We start from the raw sequence: 19,134 nt of genomic DNA on the forward strand, positions 1-19,134 counted from the left end.
CCAAAATATGCATAAAAACAGGTGAACAGTAACATAGCTAATGTCAGTAAGTTTAATTGCTTTTGTAGGAGTAGCCAGGTAGTCCTTTAAACAGTTTGAACTGTGATTCTAACAGATCATAGTAGATCCTGGTTTCACTGAAGTTTTGCCTGTAGGGCAACAGATCTTCCACATTAAGAACATCATCCTTGCCCGTCCATACAGTCAGGCTGTACCTTAGAGAGAGAGAGAAGACGAGATGATGTTAAATAGAATCTCATTAAGGCAAAATACAATAATCTTCACCAGTGAATTAAAGTGTATGAAGAGTGCTTTTAATTTCTCATCTTAATATGAAAGTGTCAAATTATTTTAAGGAATAAGGAGCTATGCCTTTTCACAGCACGAATAAAGACCTTGCTTCACTTGCTCTGAGTGACTGAAAAAATGAACTTGATCAATCGCCCTCAAAAACTAGCTTGAGAGGGAGAAGAGCACTATCTCTGTAGAGGAGGCTTAAACCTTCCCTTCACATCCTGTAATACCTCAACTGTCCTTCAGATAAAGCAATGAGTTGCTATTCCAGTCACAAACAAGTGTAATAGGCAAGCCAGAACCAAATTATCCAGCAAGAAATTACAAAGTATTAGGATGTACTTCATTGTGTCCTTGCTTATATTACATAAATCAATCTCAGAGGTAATAAAAAGACTCCTTCACAAAGATGTGTGGCTTAATAGCCTCTATAATAGTAAATATGGACATACATTTAAATAGACTGATTAATTTCTCACCGGTCTGAACACTCTAAAAGCCACTGGAACTGTGGGAAGGACACAGGAATGAGAGCTGCACGGACTGGAAATGTGACTGGTTGCTTTAGGGATCTGCATAATTCTTCCATCTGATGAACCATCTCCCAGCTATAGCCTATTTCCAAGAACAACACAAACACAGAAAGCAAATACTAATCAAGGTCTGAATTATATTAAAAATAATTCATAATTAAGGAAGTCAAAGCAAAAAGCTGGGGGCAAAAAGTAAAAGTCCTTTTTTTTTCTTTCCATACAAGAAGAGACCAAATAGATGCTAACAAACAAATTTGGCAGTGGAGGTAACCATGGCAACACTACACAGCATACTGCTAATGTATAAATATTTACACCCTGGTTCAAAAGTTTGCAGTCTGTTTTGGAAAAACGTATCTTTTGCTCAGCAATGCTTCATTTATTTGATCAAAAACTACAGTTCAACTGTAATATAATGAAATATTATTATAATTAATAAGAACTGTTTTCTATTTTAATATACCTTTTAAAATGTAATTTATTCCTCTGATAGAATTTTCAGCATCATTACTCCAGTCTTCAGAGTCACATGATCCTTCAGAAATCATTCTAATATGCTGATTTGGTGCTCAAGTGACATTTCTAATTATTATCATTAAAAACAGTTGTGCTGCTTAATATTATTATGTAAACCATGATTTCAGGCATTTTCCAGGCTTCTTTTATGAATACAAAGATCAAAAGAATGTATTCGTTTATTTGAAATTATTTAATACATTATAAATGTCTTTGTCACTTATCAATTGATCAATTTAATGGATCCTTTCTGAATGTCTTAATTTTGTAAAAAAAAATAAATAAATAATAAAAATAAATAAATAAAATAAAATAAAATAAAATCTTACTGACCCCAGGCTTTTGAAAGGCATTCACATTATATAAAGCACACACTGCTGACTGGCACTAAAAACAAAACTTAAGTGCTTTTCACCTTAGTGCAATAACAATCTTCTTACCATGATTGTCTACATTTACATCCCATCCAGTGGTCCAACCCAAAGAGAGAACATCATTTTCTGATCTTTGAGCCACTTCCTGTAGAAAAACATGAGGGTCCAAAGGGGTGGCTTTGCCACCAGGGCCAGGAAGAACATCAGCATTGATCCACACAGGTCCCTGCAGCTGATCTCGGACTTCTTCGAGTAGAATCATGGATCGGGATACAGCTGCGAGACTGTGAATCAAAATGACAAGTTGATCTGCCACTCATTCATAAGCAGCAAGGACAGTGTGGAAGAAATCAGTCTAAACAAGCACTACAGCTAGTTTTAAAATAAGCATTGTTAAAATCTAATAATAAAAAAGCTGTGCTGTTCAAAAAAAAAAAAACCTTTTGAAGTCCAATTTTATTCCTTTATCTGATTTCACAACTTCTTTAAGCCAGTCCTGCAGAGTTATATCACTGTCATTGTCAGGCGGGTGAGCCATAATGGGCTCTTTTGGATCTTGACCCCTGAGAAGAACATCTGCTTCAATCATCTGTGCAGAACCTCAGAGGGAAGAATGAGAAAACATTATCATACCACACATTATTTCTCAAACTCGATCATGACGTGGTCATAAGAAAAACCTAAGGCTAAAGTAATGCAGGAGTTTCTTCTTACTTTGTACACTCACCTCGAATTGCCTCTATGAGTTTGCTCTTGCTGTTTGCTGCATGATACCATTCAATATCAGCAGCATCTTTTCTTTGTATCGTCCCCTTGTTGAGGAAATATTCCAGTGTGTGTTCGCTCATTGATCCTACGACTATACAACATTACAAGTTTAGTCCCAGTGACACTGATTCTTTTTCATTTGGACCAATTCTATGGCACTTGGGTAAAGTTGGTTTTATATTCGCACATTCGGACTTCTGATAAATTCAGACTTTCCAATAAATGTGCTATAAATTAATGTTTGCGAATTTTAAGCAGCGACATGATATTGACAACCAACGATTGTCAACTTGCAACATTTTTCACAGTCGATCAAAATAGGCAAGTACTGTTTTAATGGCATATTTACTTGTGAATGTCAACTTAATGTCCAATGTAGTGTGATTAACAAGGCTATTGAATACGGATGTCCGAATGTGCGAATATAAAACCAACTTTACCCAAGTTTCAAAGGCATCATCTGACAGACAGCTAGCAAGTTAGCTTTCTTACCTTTGGAGTTTAACAGTGACTGAAATTTGAGGTAACAAGCGATCAAAAAAGCAATAATTGTAGCACATAATACAAAACGGTACCATTTACGTCTAACTAAACCCATGTATCATTATAAATAACTATTTTTATGCGAACATACCATTTACTTTACGACAGCTAATACTTTTAAACCTAAACGTAACTGAAACCGGTAGCATGAAGCATTATGGGATATGTAGTTATATACACGTCGAAATGTAGTACAGTACCCGTCAAAGGTTTGGTTATTATCAATATCAATTATTTATTGTTATTATTAATAATGGTGTTTTAAATACAATACATGTAATTTTACTGTCAAATGGTACAAAAATATTTCAGAAGTAAAAGATTTAAATGCGGAGAAAGAATGTAAACATTATTTTAACATACTTGTGGCAAATATTGATGAAATTGTTTTATTTATTAAATAAATGTATGCACAGGCACTTTTAATCTACAAACACTAACTGCAAGCATAGCTGTTGGATCAAAAGGTAGGCTAATATAAGTTCATGAGAAGCATACATTCAATCAAGTTTGTCCAAACTTTTGACTACAAAATTTAGTACTAAATAACCATTTTATTTTATTTTTATTTTTTTTCACTGTAGAGACAATTTTAATTTTTTAATGTCCGTTATGAATCTTATATCCTATCAACCCATTTATTTGCGAGTCTGTGGTTAGAATTGTGGGTATTTTTTGGTTCTGTTAATCCTAGGTTATTCTGCTTTATCCTAGCTAATAGCAGGCCTACATAATATGCAGCCATTTTTAGTTTTGAAAAAATACAACATGAAACTTTCTCTTCTCGTTCTTTTAAACATCTTTATTGTCAGGTTTAGTGTCTCTCATTTCAGTGGATTTGGAGGTCTGCTGCTCATCATCAGCAGCTGTAGGGCTGTCAGGAACAGTGAGTTGTTGTGATCCACGGCTGTCTGCAGAGCATCTACAGTCTCCTCCTCTGCTAAATTCACTCTCCTCAGAAGCCTCTGTTTTTGTGTTACTGTCTTTGTGTGAGAGTTCCAGCTCCTCTAGCTGCATCTGGAGACGTTTTTCCAAGTCTTCAGTGTTTCGTGCCAGCATGTAGCTCACCTTCCTCTGATGTGCTAAGGCCTCCTCTTTGTCATTTAACTGAAGAGGGAAGACAAGCAAAAAGTAGTAAACTCAAAATGTAATGTGAGGGAATGTATATATATATAGTATATATATGCAGTTTACTGACCAGATCAAGCAGCATATGCAGTGTTTCATTTGAATCAGCAGTTATCTTTCCTTCACTTGTTGTGGGCAGAAATTTTTTCAGTCTTTCACCTACACTGAGAGACCCTTGCCTCCCTTTAAAAAAATAATTAAAAAATATAAGCTAATTACTGGAAATAAAGAGTGTCCCGTTGTAAAATTACAGCATTGTGCCACATGACACTGCAGTAATGGTCCCTAGCAGGAGAAGACGGACCACTCGTAGAAATGAGCAGGTCGGCTTACTGCTTAATGCACTGCTTTCTCTTTTTGGACCAGAATGTGCATTCACATTAGGTCGACCAACCACACTGAATAGTTTTTTTTTTTCCTGACTCATGGTTATTATCATTAGCTTAAACTATAAAAAATTAAAATAAAAACTAAAACTGGAATAAAAGTAACATAAATCTGAATAGTAATATTTAATAAGAAAAGTAAAAACAAAATATCAAAAGCACATAACAAAATGACTAAAAATTAAACTAAAATGAAAACTGAAAATATAAAAATAAAAGCTCATTCAAAAATATGAACAACTACAATAGTATATAAATAATAATAAAATAACTCTGGGCCCTGACTTGAGCCAAAAAAGCATAATTTACAATACCATCATCAGATTTTATTAGTGATTTGACATTTTACTAAAACTAAATCTTAGGTCAAGTTTCTGTGTAAACATCTTTAATGAAGGTGAAATATGTTACACGGCATGATTTTCCTAAGGTTTTAGCTATAAAACTGAGCAGCACTTTACCTCTCTCATGCCTTTGGTAATGCGGCTGGTGTCTGTCAGTCTCAGCCTGTCGGAGCACGTTCTCACCGACTCTCCTAAGCTGCTGCTCAAAAGCGATGCGGAAAGCATCCATCATGACATAAGCCTCCTCCTTCCTCTTCTGCTGCTGCTCCAGCTAATGCAGACAAATGCATTGTATTACAAGACCCTCAAAGACAAATAAGCAAAGCCAGCGCTGGGATGGTTTTAATACATGTACTGGCTGAATAGGAGGGTAATGGAACAGAAGTATTGACAAATACAAGACGAGTACCTCTTGCTTGAGCTGGAGAACCTGTTTGCGACTTGCAGCAGCACTTCTAGCACAAGCGCATGGCTCACCCCCATTAGAGTTACACTGACATGCCCCATACACCGCCAACTTAACAACAAGATAAGAGGACAGAGAGCTGTTTATTACAGAACTGGGGCCGTATTCACAAAACATTTTATCTTACCACAAAACATTTTATCTTACCACTAAGAGTTCTCCTAAATATCAGTAAAAGTTCTTAGCTAAGTGTTTTCTCTTAAAACCTATTCACAAAGTTGCTGAGACAAACTTTTACTAAGGAATAGAGAGAAGTCTTAAGCTAAGAGTAAGAGCAGGGTTGACCTCGTTGCTATGGAGTAAACACACAGTGATTGGCTGATGGGGAGGAGTCAGTGATTTAATCATAGAAATATTGTAGAATGAGGTGTCATGTTTCCATATTAAAATAAAGGTTTTAAAATACAAATGTTGCCATAGTCAAAATAAAATGTTGCCATATTGTTGCCATAAAGGTTTTAAAATGCAGGATAAGTGTCACTAATTAAACTAGTATATACAGTTAATATATATATATATATATATATATATTTTTTTTTTTTATTTTTATTTATTTATTTTTTTTTTTTTTTTTACTCTATTCAATCATTTGTAAGTGTGAACTCATGAAAACCACAGGTAATCAGACAATATTTATTTATTTGTTAAAGATTTTTTTTGGCGCCTCATTGTAGATTCACATGTATAAATCAAAATGTATTGCATTTATGAAGAAAAAGTTCAGCACCCAAGGCTCTATCACTATTGCCTCAATGGTGTACAGTGTCTTTGGACTGTCTGTGATTTGGTCTTAGTGATTTAGGAGTCCTCTTGACTACTCCTAATGTTTCACAGATTTAGGAGCTAGTTTTAGCACTAAAATGCTTTGTGAAATACTCTTAGAGCAAAAATTTAGGACTCCTAAAATTAGGACTGACACGGCCATTATTTTTAAGAGTTTCTCCTAAATCGGCAAGTTAGGAGCTACTTTTAGCCTTAAGATGTTTTGTGAATACGGCCCCAGAGCTATTTAACATAGATTAAAATTCACCAACATTACCTCCAGAGCTGAACCGTCTGTTCTCAGGCTGCAGGAAGGCTGGGTCTGCTGGAAGTCCCTTCTTTCCTTAGCACTAAGCATGGACAGGAGCTCCAGACATTTTTGGCTCAGAGCTAAGACACAAAACATATAAATATGCACTGGAAACAAACCAGTTATTGGGTCATCAAATAAAAGTAGGAAATAAGATGTGACTTACATGCATTCTCTGTCCTTTGCTCCTGATGCTCTTTCATTCTCTCCTCTAGTGCTTTCTTTAGGGCTTCATTTTCTGCCAACACCCTGAGGTTTTATTTACATGAACCAATCAGATGTGGGCATTTTATAGTCAACATGAATTTAAAACTGACCCCATTTACTTCCTTAAAGGATTAGTTCACTTTCAAATAAAATGTTCCTGATAATTTACTCACCCCCATGTCATCCAAGAAGTCCATGTCCTTCTTTCTTCAGTTGAAAAGAAATTAAGGTTTTTGATGAAAACATTCCAGAATTATTCTCCTTATAGTGGACTTCAGTGGACTCCACTGTTAAAGGTCAAAATTACCGTTTCCGTGCAGCTTCAAAGGGCTTTAAATGATACCAGACGAGCAATAAGGTTCTTATCTAGCGTAACGATCTGTCATTTAAAAAAAAAAAATGTAAATGTATATGCTTTATATAAACAAATGATCACCTTCCAAGTGGTTCCACCAAAATCGCACTTTAATATTCTTCAAAAAGCTTACGCTGCATGTCCTACGCCTTCCCTATTCAACTTATGGAGCCCTTTGAATCTGCATTTTGACCTTCAACCGTTTGGAGTCCACTGAAGTCCACTATATGGAGAATAATACTGGAATGTTTTCATCAAAAACCTTAATTTCTTTTCCACTGAAGAAAGAAAGACATGAACATCTTGGATGACATGGGGGTGAGTAAATTTATCAGGAAAATTTATTTGAAAGTGGACTAATCCTTTAATGTATATCCAAAGTCTTATTGGATTTGTTGTTAAAAAGGGCTTGTTTTTCTAATCAAAATATAGAAAAACGGGTTGCAGATGGCAATGAAATCAGTGTTGCCAAGTCTGCGGTTTACCTGCGGAAATGGACTACTTTAACACTGTTGCCGTGGAATGTTTTATTAGTCCGCAGGTTGAAGTAAAATATTACAAGGTCAAAAAAATTAAACGTGCATAGATAAATTGTACATAACACCTATAACATTAACATGCATTTACAAAATAGAGTGAATTTTCATTTCATGATGACTTTAAAACTGATCTTTAAGTCTTTTTGCATTGATATACCTCTCATACTTTAAACTCCATGAGTTTTCCACATTCTTGAATTGCACCTGGTTGAAAGTGATCTCCCACTGCAGTGCATTAACCTCCTGTGTGGAAACAATTTCACAGGAATGAGACCCTATTTTCAGGAATATGCTTGAATTAAAAATGATTTTTAAAAAGATAAAAAGTAGTTGTTGTTTGAGTAGGACACCTTTTCTAGGGCCTTGGTCCTCTCTTCACTCTTCTGAAGCAATATTTTAGTATGACAGGTTGCTTTGTCCAAGATTGCCTTCAAGGACAAAATGTAGCACAAGGCCTTAAAACATTTCATAAGTGACTTAGACTAATAAATTAGACTTTAAATAAATAATGATAATAATTAAAATATTTTTAAATACCTGTCCTTGCAAGATCCTTAGAGCCTCATGTTTCCCCTCCAGGTGACGATGAGTGACCTCCAGTTCGGTGCGTAACAGCTCCACTTCCTGATAAAGAGCAAAGAAGATTTGCATGTACACCTGAGGCATGTTCATACAGTATGTAAAGATAAATATTTTCTTTGCTCCATTATAAAATGCATAATGGTGCCACTTTTCTGTGAATCTAATGTGTGAGACATGGCAAATGATTTTTTTTTTTTATCTTTTATTACAATTCTTAATTTCATTAGTGTAAATCTGTGAGTTTACCTCTGTGACCTCCTGTAGTCTTCTCTGCAGCTCTTCACTTGTGTCCTCAGAAGAGCTTTCTACAACAGAACGCATTAAGAAAATAAGATACTTTTGTTTGTTTTTTTGCATGTCGGTACATGGTTTTCTAGGATTGCCAACACATCATATCCTGGTAGTAGTGTGGTTCTCAAATGACTATTGTTGAATATTTGTTTAAGTACAGAATTGCTCAAGGGAGTACACAAAGTCCCCTCCCTGATAAGAAATAGCAGGTGTTAACTGCACCAAATACCACAAATCAACAGAGCATGCACATAATAACCCCTACAGACATTACCAAGAAGTTATCCTTTTTGTAATAACTTTTAAACATAACTCGCTTTAGTGGTTTATACAGTATAGCTTAGTCTGCTCTGTGTCCACGAAAGAATCAAAGAGGTTTGACAGGTTTAAATGACTTCAAATGCAAGTCCAGAAAACAAACCCGACTGTCTTTTCTCCCGCTGTGCAACTCGTTCAACTTCCATTTCTTCCCTAAAAGCAGCATACATAGCTCTGCATGATGTCCAAGAGAAGGGTCCATTGTTTCTTTCGCTGCCCCCTTTGATTGGCCGTGACTGGGACAAGAAGTCCAGAAAACTCCCCCTGTTCTTCATTTGTGGGAGATGGTTATGATGTCCTCTGGATCTGGCCCCCATGCCATCACCCAGATCCCCCTCTGTCATGTCATCTTCTGTGAGGCATTGAGGGCATGACCCCTCACCCTGCATCACAACAAACTACTGAAGAAAAAAAAGGGCGAGTGCATTAGACACAAAACGAAGTACATCAAGCATATTGAGTACTACGTATATTTAAATACATTACAAGTGACATCTATTTAAATAATGTTTGATAGTCAAAACAGCAGACATGGAAATGTTAAATCGAGCTCTAAACGTACTGCCTACTGGGTAAAGTAAAACGAAACTTTTGGCGTTGCTTGAGAAAAGAGGTTAGAATAATAATGTTGTTAGTCATTGGAATACGTAACCATTACTAACCTTTACGAAAACCTGTCCGTGAGGAGATGTATTTCGCCAACAAGAACAACGGTGAAATTCCACTTCAAAGTCTTTCCGCTTACTTTGACGAAGTGAAACTTCGTGAAAGGGGCGTGTCTGACCAGACAGGTGCTTTATTACAACGGTACATACTATAGATCGTGAAATGTCTATCTATAGCAGGGGTTTTCAAGCTTTACAGTCCCAGAGCTTAGGCACTAACAATAAAAACTTTCATAAAAATCATTCATAAACAATAGTCTACAAGTATTTTCCTGACATTCCCCATTTGCGTTTCCGTCTGGACGATTCTCCAACCCATGAAATAGAAATAAGACAGAGGAGCAACTGTAGATGTTGTTTCTTTTAACAATGATATAAATATAAATAAATATAAATATAAATAAATAAAAATATAAATAAATATAAATATAAATAAATATAAATAAATAAATATATATAATATATATATATATATATATATATATATATATATATATATAAACCCAAACTCTACAGTAACTAATATGGATTCAGAGATTTTCCCAAAAAATAAATAAATAACAAAAACAGCCATCAAAGTTGCAAACATTGATTTATTGTAGTCACCTCCTTGACTGAAGTATAGATTGTCTACTTCTCATTGCCAGAGGACTGTTAGATCGTGACAACATAAAACTTCAATTATGGCTGTAAATTCACTTTTTTTATATATATTTTTTAAGAGATACTTTCACTGATATCTCCAGAAAAAAACCTGCTGAAACAGAACAGGTACATTTCAACAAGTAAAAACATATGAACAATTCTCTACAGCAACACTGTGTTGAAGCACATAAATATCTACAAATAATTACCATCTTAATAAAAACAAACAAAAACAAAAACCTACAACCTAAATGTTCAACAATTGCATCCGGGCAACAAGTGGTATTAAATAAGTCCATGATGTGTAATCAGTCAATCACTGTCATATTCTTCAATTAAGAGGTCTTCCTCATCCAAAAGGGCTTCAGTGCTTGTGGGCTGGGGCTGGCTGGCGGAAAGTTCTCCAGAAGGATCCTGGCTATTTGGCATGTTGGACTCAGTTGTGGCATTTCCTGGTGTAGTACCTGGTTCAAGGGACTGAGCAGCAGAAGACTCTTCATTTTCGCTGTCAGCATCTAAAATGCCAGGGTCTTTGTCACCAAGTGCTTCAAGTCTCAACCTGCAAATAAAGTCATTTATTAAACCATTTCTTCAGTATTTTAGACATCTTTCAATTGCAAAAACACTTCAAAGTTTTGATTATCTCACCTTCCAGGAACCCTCTTTTGAGAAAGATGGCCAACATTCTGGATAAAGGCTATTTGAGCTGATATGACAAAGATGAAAAATTATATTAAAATCACTTGTAGAACAAAAAAACTAAATCTGAAATAAGTATGAGGAGAAATGCCCCACAATCTGAAAAGTCTTGCATGCATGTGTAGGAGGCAGAAAAATAATAAACATATTTAACTTGAAAGAATACGGTATGCAGTCTGATTCAATTTAAACATTTAGTTGTGTATTTGTATATTTTGCGAATGCTAAGGTCACATGTTCACCTTGATTTCTCATTGGGTTGGTGAGCTTTGCAAGGTAAGGCATGAGCTCTGTCAGGAGGCTCACAGGGGTAAGGCAGAAATTTAAGAAGAGCGACTGTGCGGTCTGGTAATTCTCTCGATACTATCACAAAATTAAAAAAATAAAATATAAATATACATAATAAATTCAACAATTTTTAAAAAAGCTATACAACATAAATAAAGTTTTTTAAAAAATACCATCTTATTTACGTGAAGCCAATGTGGTTTATGAAGAGGCCTGAAGCCGGCAGTGGACTGGCTGTTGGCTTTTGCTCGAGAAGAGTTTGAGTGCATAAGGCCTCTAGTGGCCACTGATGAGCCGTATTCCAACATAGTCGACCTTGACTGTGAAAAGAGGAACACCATAACAACAAAACAAAGCTGTTGCGAAGATACTACATGATGATAGTCCTCAGGGATCAAATCTGCAGTACAATCAGAGTAACTCGGCATATCCCTATGCGTGTTATTATGAAAGTCAGACAGCATCTGCACTCACGCTCCACTCTGCTGTCAGGAAGTCGGCATCAGAGAGGTACTCGCTGGCCCGTGCTATATCCTCCACATCCGAAAAGAAGTCAGGGTAGTTCTGATGCAGGTAAAGGTTGAAGAATTCACCTGACATATGAGAACGCTCAATGACAAGCTGAGGAAAATATTACAAATCAGAAGTTGGTTAGAACATTAAAGCAAATTAATTTTTTAATAAAGTGTAACATGTAACATATATTAATATTTACTTCTGGATCAACAAGCAGTTTGTCTCTCTGATGATCTGTTAAATGTGGAGGCATCTTGGGTGCTTGTGAGCTGTCATAGCTTTCACCTAAAAATCACATGCCATCCATTTTTATAAATAGGAATGAATTTACATGCAGTTTTTGATGGCAATTATATCACAGTCTTCATAGAACAACATTACAGCAAGAAAGTTTCAACAATGGGAGTGAATAGGACTAACGTTTGCAGTAGAGGATTTTCCCTAAAGCTCTGAAAAGGAAGAGTGAAGCATCTTTCCCTCCAATAGCTGTGCTTTCATCCTGCATGTCTGATGATTTTGAAGACTTGCTCCTTCCCTTTGCCCTTACAGCAGGTTTTGCTGAAGAGGACTTGCCTTTCTTAGAAGCCCAGAGTCTCCTCTCCAGACTACTGTCTGAGAATTGAAAATGATGATTGCATAATTAAAAAAAAAAAAATCTATATTTTATAATTCCAACACCATAAAAACATACTTATAAAAGGTGTTGTTCAGTAAAGTTTTTCTCACCAGTAAATGAAGAAAACTGCAAACTGTTGATGGCACTGCGAATATCTCCTGAGCTACCTGAGCAGAGAAGATCTAGACCAGCTTTATCAGGAACAGAGATCCTGCCTGAACTCTGCAAAGACCGTTTGAAGATAAAGATGTATTGAGAGAACTACTGGGGATCTCAGAGTCATAAATATCTGCTGAGCAGGCGTTTATATACAAAAGCAAACCACACAACCTACCTTGCCCGCCTCAATGGTCACAATACGGCTTAGGACCTTCATCATACTGGTGGGGGCCACAGGGTTAAAACTGAAACAGAGAAATAATTAACTAAACTGACCCCAGGACATTGAAGAACAGGATACTTTAACATATTTAGATCTTATTGAAGGTTCAGGGTAAATAATGCCTGACGACCTATGGTTTGAATATTTTTAAGTAAATATTTCTGGGAAAGTAAAGGAAATTGGTTGAATTCATACCTAATACTGTGAATTTCGAGTTCATGCAGAACATCTTTAAAGAGAAGTCTGGAGTTCTTGTCCCCGCTGAGGCTATCGGACACAATCAGGACCAGTGGGCACCGGCCAGTCTTAATAAACTGCCTGATAAAGCAAGCAAAAAGCAAGGAAATTTGCATGCAAGTCACCAGTGGCATTCTGCCATTAAAAATACTTCAAAATATAGTACTAATACCCACCTGAGTATATCATGCAAGCACCCTGGTTGCCTATAGAACTGATTTGGGAATTCCTGAAAGAAAAAAAGAACAGAGAAATTGTCATTCAGCTTCTAATTTTTAATTTTAATTCCATTTTTGCTCATTTAATAATTCTTGTGAAAGTACAATTTGTTGTTTTTACTTGCCAAGTGGTTTCTATTTTATAACATTTGTTTCAGCTTTATGCCTACATTTTATTTGCACAAACAAACAAAGCTAGATATTCAACACCATAGTGATATGTTTAAAGAGCAGTTCTGTGCAGCACCTCTATTAGAATTATTTTCCTGTCTTCAGTGAGTTTCTCTCCGCTCATTTGTAGACGGTTGTATTTGTTGGCTCTTAGCAGGAACTCTTGGAATAACCCTGTTTGTGAGCTGCCATGGAAACTGTTAAACCTTGAACCTGTATGAATAAAAAGGTTAACAAAAACATTTCATAAAATACAGAGGGAATGAGATATAACTTTATCCATATATGATTCTGATATGTGTTAAAAATAGGTTTGCTGAATAATTCCCATTCACTAGACATTATGCATGGTTTCGCTACATATAAACTAGTCACGACTAGTAAGAAGAAAAGACTCCTGACCTGGATCAAAGCTTTGTGTGAACAAATCCTCCATTTTGTACTGAGAAGTGGTGGAGGGATTTGACCATTCTTGGATCTGAAAACCCAAATCCCTGGCAAGAACTTGAACAGTAGCTGTCTTCCCACATCCTGAGGGGCCAGTGAGCAAAAGAATGGCGCCACCCTGTGGAGACATAATAACCACAAATACAACATAAAAAACCTCAATTATGAAATATATTCAAATGATTAAACAAACATACATCACACAACATACATGTCATACTTGTCAGACCTTTTTTGATTTGTCTAAATGAACTCTCAACCAGCTTTCGACTTCTTCGACTTTCTTTTTGTGGACTGCCAATTCGGCCTATCAGAGAGAAAGAAGCATTTTAAGCAATAATGCTTGTAGACTGAGATAACAAAAACAATATGAAATTGTTAGGAAGCAGATAAACATATATTCTCAGAGGGAAGTAGTTTGTGTGACCTAGACTAGAGTGCTCAGTCCTGCTCCTCGAAATCCAATTTGCTGTAGAATTTAAATGCATCAAAAAACAAACCTGAACTAGTTATATTACGTTTAGCTTTACTTCAAACTCACAGCTAGGTGTGTTAGAAAAGGGCTGGAACTAAACTTCAGGAAGGTTTATTTCCAAAAGCTGTACTGAGCACTCCTGAGATGCACAACTTCTGTACCTGTGATTGGGGTGCATGCAGATCTACCCAGGGCTCATCCTGGTCTGGTTTATATGCTTCACTTGACACACTGATCTGGTTGTTGGACACATGAGGATCTACTTTCCTCTTCCTGGATTTTTTCTCGGTTTGGTCCCCAGTTGATGGCCACCTGGTAGTTTTGCTTTCCCCTGAGAGTGGCCCCTTTTTCAGGGTCCTATTCACTCCTCCCAAAAGTTCACCAAATGATGGTTCAACCCAGTTGTTTATCTTAAAAGGAAATAACAGCAGAACACATAGTATAATACACATCAGTATCAGTAGATTCAAAGCATCTACATCCATTCTCAGTGTGCAGGTTCAAAGCTGGAGATTCAATGTTTTGTGACACCAAGAATCAAGATATCAAGTACTTTCAGAGACGTTACATACTTTTCCAGAGGACTGCTTTCCTCCCAGAGACAGCTTTGACATTATCAACTCTGACGTCCCATTCAGTTACTCCATGCAAAACTGCGCTGGGATGAAAACAATAACTTACATAACATATAAAACTGCATAATGGTGATATTTACATCTGCAGGCTTAAATGAGAGCAGGACCGTAGTAAATGTTAGAGTAGACTTTCATCTACGTATAAACTCAAGTGGAGCAAAGACGTTACTATTCAAATAAACAAACTGCTTCAAGCCACCAGAGGAAGCTTTATTATAAAAAACAGGTTTTTGGAGAAAATCTCATACTAAACTCCTAATTTAATAAAAGCTTTGTTGGGCATTTTGGCCAAATTTACTAATTCAGTCAAATTCAGAAAGTTCGCTTCTGTCCGTTAGCTTGACTTTACGAATGCTAGCAGTCAAGTGATCGAGCCAAAACAACAGAATTGTAGCCAACACACTGTTTAGGCAGTAAAGTTCAAACTCACCCTGGTCATTTCAACAGATGATTTTTGTAGAATAACAATGGCAACTATTTGCTGCTGAAAGTAACAAATAACATCACGCTAACTACTATCCCTTTAAAGCTGTGGTGAACCGCCCCTCCGCTGGCGCACGATGATTACGTCATCAATTACGCTCCACAATTTTGAACACGTTTTTATGTTGACCTGTGTTAATAGCCACAAAAGAAGATATGACCAACGCGTTAGCTGAATATTACATGTTTTTGTTTGCTTATTGATACTAAGTGTCCGGTTGATCTTTGTGTAAAACGATTTGTGGTATTAATTACGTTTTTTTCCCCGCACGTGTGATACCTTGCAATGAGAATCATGAAGAGACCAAACATTCTTCTCACAGGTAGTCTTTCTTGACATTTCTCTTGGTAATTATACGTATATGTAAGTGTAGACGAATGTTACAAATAAACGAAAGTGCGACTACACGTTGCATGTTTTTAAAAGAAACTATATGCTGATGACTTATTAGAGTGTCATTCAAATGTAGTTTGCATGTATCTAGTAGGTATATCAATGATCAAAAAAGTATTATTAGTAATTATTAAAATATTGAACATTGTCATGCTTCCTCATGAATTGACAGGAACCCCTGGGGTAGGAAAGACCACTCTAGGCAAAGAGCTGGCTCAGAGAACAGGACTAACCTATGTCAATGTTGGTGATTTGGCACAGGAGAGTAAGTTGCTGTTCATTGCAATAAAATTTTGTCGTTCCTATTTAAAAATGTGGATTTTGTTTACCTTGTGTCTATTTTTGATAGTTTATACATTTTTGTTATCTTTTCAGATCAGTTGTTTGATGGATTTGATGAAGAATACCAGTGCCCCATATTGGATGAGGACAGGGTATGTACTATTGAAATGAATCTAATTGGTATGTGCTTTATTTGGATGATTTATATTCTCAGAATTTTTTGAACGCAATCTTGAACAAAATGTGTTTTTATAGAGTTTTATTAAATGGCATGTAATAATATGCTGCACATAATAAACCAATGTAAAGACAATTTCAATATTCTAGGTTGTGGATGAACTGGAGGACAAAATGGGAGACGGAGGCATCATAATTGATTACCATGGCTGTGATTTCTTTCCTGAACGCTGGTTTCACATTGTTTTTGTCCTCCGAACAGACAACACCAATCTCTACAATCGTCTTGAAAGCAGGTTTGTGTTCATAACAGTTGATAACAATGACATTCATAGCATGTAATACTTTAATTTGGGGCACTTTTGACTACTTGAAACCTTGAAAATAGATTGGGATAGGGTTGAGCAAAATGGGGAAATTCTGTAATGTAAGGGGAAAATGTAACATTTCAACACTATAAAAAGTAATTAAAGGGATAGTTCACCCAAAAATGAAAATTCTGTCATTTACTCACCCTCAGGTTGTTCCAAACCTGTATATATGTTTTTGTTATGTTGAACACAAAGGAAGATATTTTAAAGAATGTGGGAAACTGAACAGTTTTGGGGCACCAAAGGGTTTGTTCACCCAAAAATGAAAATTCTGTCATTAATTACTTGCCCTCATGCCGTTCCACACCCGTAAGGCCTTTGTTCATCTTCGGAACACAAATTAAGATATTTTAGTTGAAATCCGATGGCTCCGTGAAGCCTCCATAGGAAGCAATGACACTTCCTCTCTCAGGATCCATAAAGGTACTAAAAACATATTTAAATCGGTTCATGTGAGTACAGTGGTTCAATATTAATATTATAAAGCGACGAGAATATTTTTGGTGTGCCAAAAAACATAAAATAACGACTTATGTAGTGATGGCCGATTTCAAAACACTGCTTCATGAAGCATCGGAGCACAGATGAATCAGTGCTTCGAATCATGATTCAGATCGCGTGTCAAACTGCTAACGGCTGAAATCACGTGACTTTGGCTCTCCGAACAGCAGATTCGACACATTGATTAATTTATGATCCGATGCTTCCTGAAGCAGTTTTTTGAAATTGACCATCACTAAAGTCGTTATTTTGGGGGTTTTTGGCGCTCCAAAAATATTCTCGTCGCTTTATAATATTAATATTGAACCACTGTACTCACATAAACTGATTTAAATTTGTTTTTAGTACCTTTATGGATCTTGAGAGAGGAAGTGTCATTGCTCCCTATGAAGGCCTCACAGAGCCATCGGATTTCAACTAAAATATATTCATTTGTGTTCTGAAGATGAACGAAGGTCTTACGGGTGTGGAACAGCGTGAGGGTAAGTAATAAATGACAGAATTTTGATTTTTGGCTAAACTAACTCTTTAAGAGCCTAATGTACAGTTGAGAAATCTGTTAAATACTGTGTGGCTGTATGCTTCCTGTTGCAGTGGTTTAACTTTATATCTTCCATATTCAGAGGGTACACTGGAAAGAAGCTCCAGGACAATGTGCAGTGTGAGATTTTCCAGACTATCTATGAGGAAGCCATGGAAGCCTACAAGGAGGAGATAGTCCACCAGCTCCCCAGTAATACTCCTGAGGACCTGGAGAGGAATATGGAACAAATTGTTCAATGGATTGAACAATGGATGAAAGACAACAATTGACATGGGACATTATATGAGAAAGGCTCAAGCACTTTTGAGTTCATGTCAAAGGAGAGAGACATCACATTTCATAGTTATTGTGGCCCCAGACAGAGTATGGTTCTATTCACTACTAAGCACTAAAAACATGAGAGGCTGTTAATAATTACTCGATTTGAAAAAAGTTAAACACAATTCCAAAATGAATGGAAGAAATAAATATTTTTATACTGGGTAGTTATATTTGTCTTGGTATTCTTTGAGAAATGATCAAAGATTAATTAAAATTCTGAAAAAATATCTATTATTGTTTAGCTGCCACCAAATACCAGCAACATTTTACATCTGTTAGTAATTGGTAGGATCAAATCTAATTCACAAAAATAATGCTAAATTGCATGGACGTTTCTCCTCAAAAGATCATCATATGGTTCATAGTACATAATTAGTTTATTCTTAACATAATGAGATTAATTTGGGCTACTTTTATAAAACTGAGAAAGTGTTGTTTACAGCAGGAAAAGGTCACTCATGTTGGAGGGTCTCTTGTTGGAGAAATTGCCATTTCTATTTTTAATATAACTTAATTTTTCACTTTTATTCCCCCCTCTGATGTTCTTTCAACAATTAAACCATCACGTCTTCTAAAATTCCTGGATAAACAAACAAAACAAAAAAAACCTGAGAAGAATGGGGAGAAATTATTTCTGTTGCTTTAGTCCCGTGCTGTAGTAGTAGATGGCTAAAAGTAGTAATTTGGTTTTCACGATTGTATCAGTAGATTGTAATGAAATGAAAATCTTAAATGAAATGACTGCAAAAAGTTACTAATTATATTGTAATGAAATTCAGTGAGTAATTTCACATTGAATGCGAAATTTTGAAATCATTTTGGGATGTTGTGTTTTGCCTAATCAACTGCAACATGTTTAGCAAGATGTTTAGTTCATTCCAAATAAACAATTTTAAGTTGTTTGGTTCTTTATGAATTCTTGCCCCTTTTTTTTGATTAGCCTAGTAAGTAACCATTGTCACTAATGACCTTTTGTACATACAGTGACAACCTGCATAAAAAACCATACAATTTGTGTTGGTACTTGTAATTAGAGCAAATTTTTAAAATATTTGTAATCAGACTACAGTTACTATCATAATAAACCTGCCGCTTATATATGATGATTCTTCAAGTTTTTACGGCGGTAAGGGGGATATATAGATGAAATATAAGAAATAATAATAATATATGAAATATTTGATGTAGCAGTGATATTGCTGTGATTTTCAATATTTGTTTTTGTAATGTTGCTTTTTTCTAAATTTGCTTATTTTTAAGTAGATATGTTATAAAATCATAAGATGTGATTTTGTTTTATTCAGTTACTATCAGCAAACACTAACAGGTGCATTAGTGTTGGTATTTTATA

The 19,134-nt window shown here is 35.8% G+C and overlaps 4 protein-coding genes across 11 annotated transcripts; 1 reads left to right on the forward strand and 3 right to left on the reverse strand.

The window, feature by feature from the left end:
• Positions 1-34: 34 nt before the first annotated feature.
• fam151b (family with sequence similarity 151 member B) lies at positions 35-3,186 on the reverse strand. Of its 2 annotated transcripts, none has more exons than XM_048187584.1 (6): positions 2,978-3,186; positions 2,445-2,576; positions 2,158-2,317; positions 1,784-2,001; positions 774-909; positions 35-209 (listed from the first exon to the last, which is right to left on the reverse strand). In XM_048187584.1, exons 1-6 carry the CDS (start codon positions 3,081-3,083, stop codon positions 53-55), a joined length of 909 nt encoding a protein of 302 aa, XP_048043541.1. In that variant the 5' UTR covers positions 3,084-3,186; the 3' UTR covers positions 35-52. The 2 variants fall into 2 exon arrangements, with proteins under 2 accessions (XP_048043541.1, XP_048043540.1); XM_048187583.1 differs by having other exon boundaries at positions 35-215; positions 2,978-3,185.
• Positions 3,187-3,809: 623 nt separating this feature from the next.
• On the reverse strand, positions 3,810-9,590 carry ccdc125 (coiled-coil domain containing 125). Of its 4 annotated transcripts, none has more exons than XM_048187586.1 (12): positions 9,379-9,590; positions 8,820-9,114; positions 8,354-8,412; positions 8,063-8,149; positions 7,876-7,980; positions 7,683-7,768; positions 6,591-6,673; positions 6,392-6,504; positions 5,296-5,403; positions 5,004-5,157; positions 4,227-4,339; positions 3,810-4,135 (listed from the first exon to the last, which is right to left on the reverse strand). In XM_048187586.1, exons 2-12 carry the CDS (start codon positions 9,103-9,105, stop codon positions 3,821-3,823), a joined length of 1,509 nt encoding a protein of 502 aa, XP_048043543.1. In that variant the 5' UTR covers positions 9,106-9,114; positions 9,379-9,590; the 3' UTR covers positions 3,810-3,820. The 4 variants fall into 4 exon arrangements, with proteins under 4 accessions (XP_048043543.1, XP_048043542.1, XP_048043545.1 ...); XM_048187585.1 differs by having other exon boundaries at positions 8,820-9,117; positions 9,379-9,589; XM_048187588.1 differs by having other exon boundaries at positions 7,876-7,953; positions 8,820-9,117; positions 9,379-9,583.
• A 364-nt stretch (positions 9,591-9,954) lies between these two features.
• rad17 (RAD17 checkpoint clamp loader component) lies at positions 9,955-15,276 on the reverse strand. Of its 4 annotated transcripts, none has more exons than XM_048187591.1 (17): positions 15,141-15,276; positions 14,648-14,733; positions 14,237-14,485; positions 13,830-13,907; positions 13,556-13,718; positions 13,230-13,366; positions 12,941-12,993; positions 12,723-12,845; positions 12,480-12,549; positions 12,256-12,367; positions 11,950-12,141; positions 11,729-11,814; positions 11,488-11,634; positions 11,187-11,333; positions 10,968-11,088; positions 10,675-10,732; positions 9,955-10,585 (listed from the first exon to the last, which is right to left on the reverse strand). In XM_048187591.1, the coding sequence occupies exons 2-17, from the start codon at positions 14,687-14,689 to the stop codon at positions 10,339-10,341; spliced, it is 2,025 nt and encodes a 674-aa protein (XP_048043548.1). In that variant the 5' UTR covers positions 14,690-14,733; positions 15,141-15,276; the 3' UTR covers positions 9,955-10,338. The 4 variants fall into 4 exon arrangements, with proteins under 4 accessions (XP_048043548.1, XP_048043550.1, XP_048043547.1 ...); XM_048187593.1 differs by having other exon boundaries at positions 11,199-11,333; positions 14,648-14,728; positions 15,141-15,274; XM_048187590.1 differs by having other exon boundaries at positions 14,648-14,728; positions 15,141-15,273.
• ak6 (adenylate kinase 6) lies at positions 15,258-18,699 on the forward strand. Its single transcript, XM_048187595.1, has 5 exons — positions 15,258-15,516; positions 15,760-15,852; positions 15,963-16,021; positions 16,197-16,342; positions 17,542-18,699. The coding sequence occupies exons 1-5, from the start codon at positions 15,480-15,482 to the stop codon at positions 17,729-17,731; spliced, it is 525 nt and encodes a 174-aa protein (XP_048043552.1). The 5' UTR covers positions 15,258-15,479; the 3' UTR covers positions 17,732-18,699.
• The last annotated feature ends 435 nt before the right edge of the window (positions 18,700-19,134 follow it).

The sequence above is a fragment of the Megalobrama amblycephala genome, linkage group LG4 (genome assembly GCF_018812025.1).
Source record: "Megalobrama amblycephala isolate DHTTF-2021 linkage group LG4, ASM1881202v1, whole genome shotgun sequence".
Lineage (NCBI taxonomy): Eukaryota > Metazoa > Chordata > Actinopteri > Cypriniformes > Xenocyprididae > Megalobrama > Megalobrama amblycephala.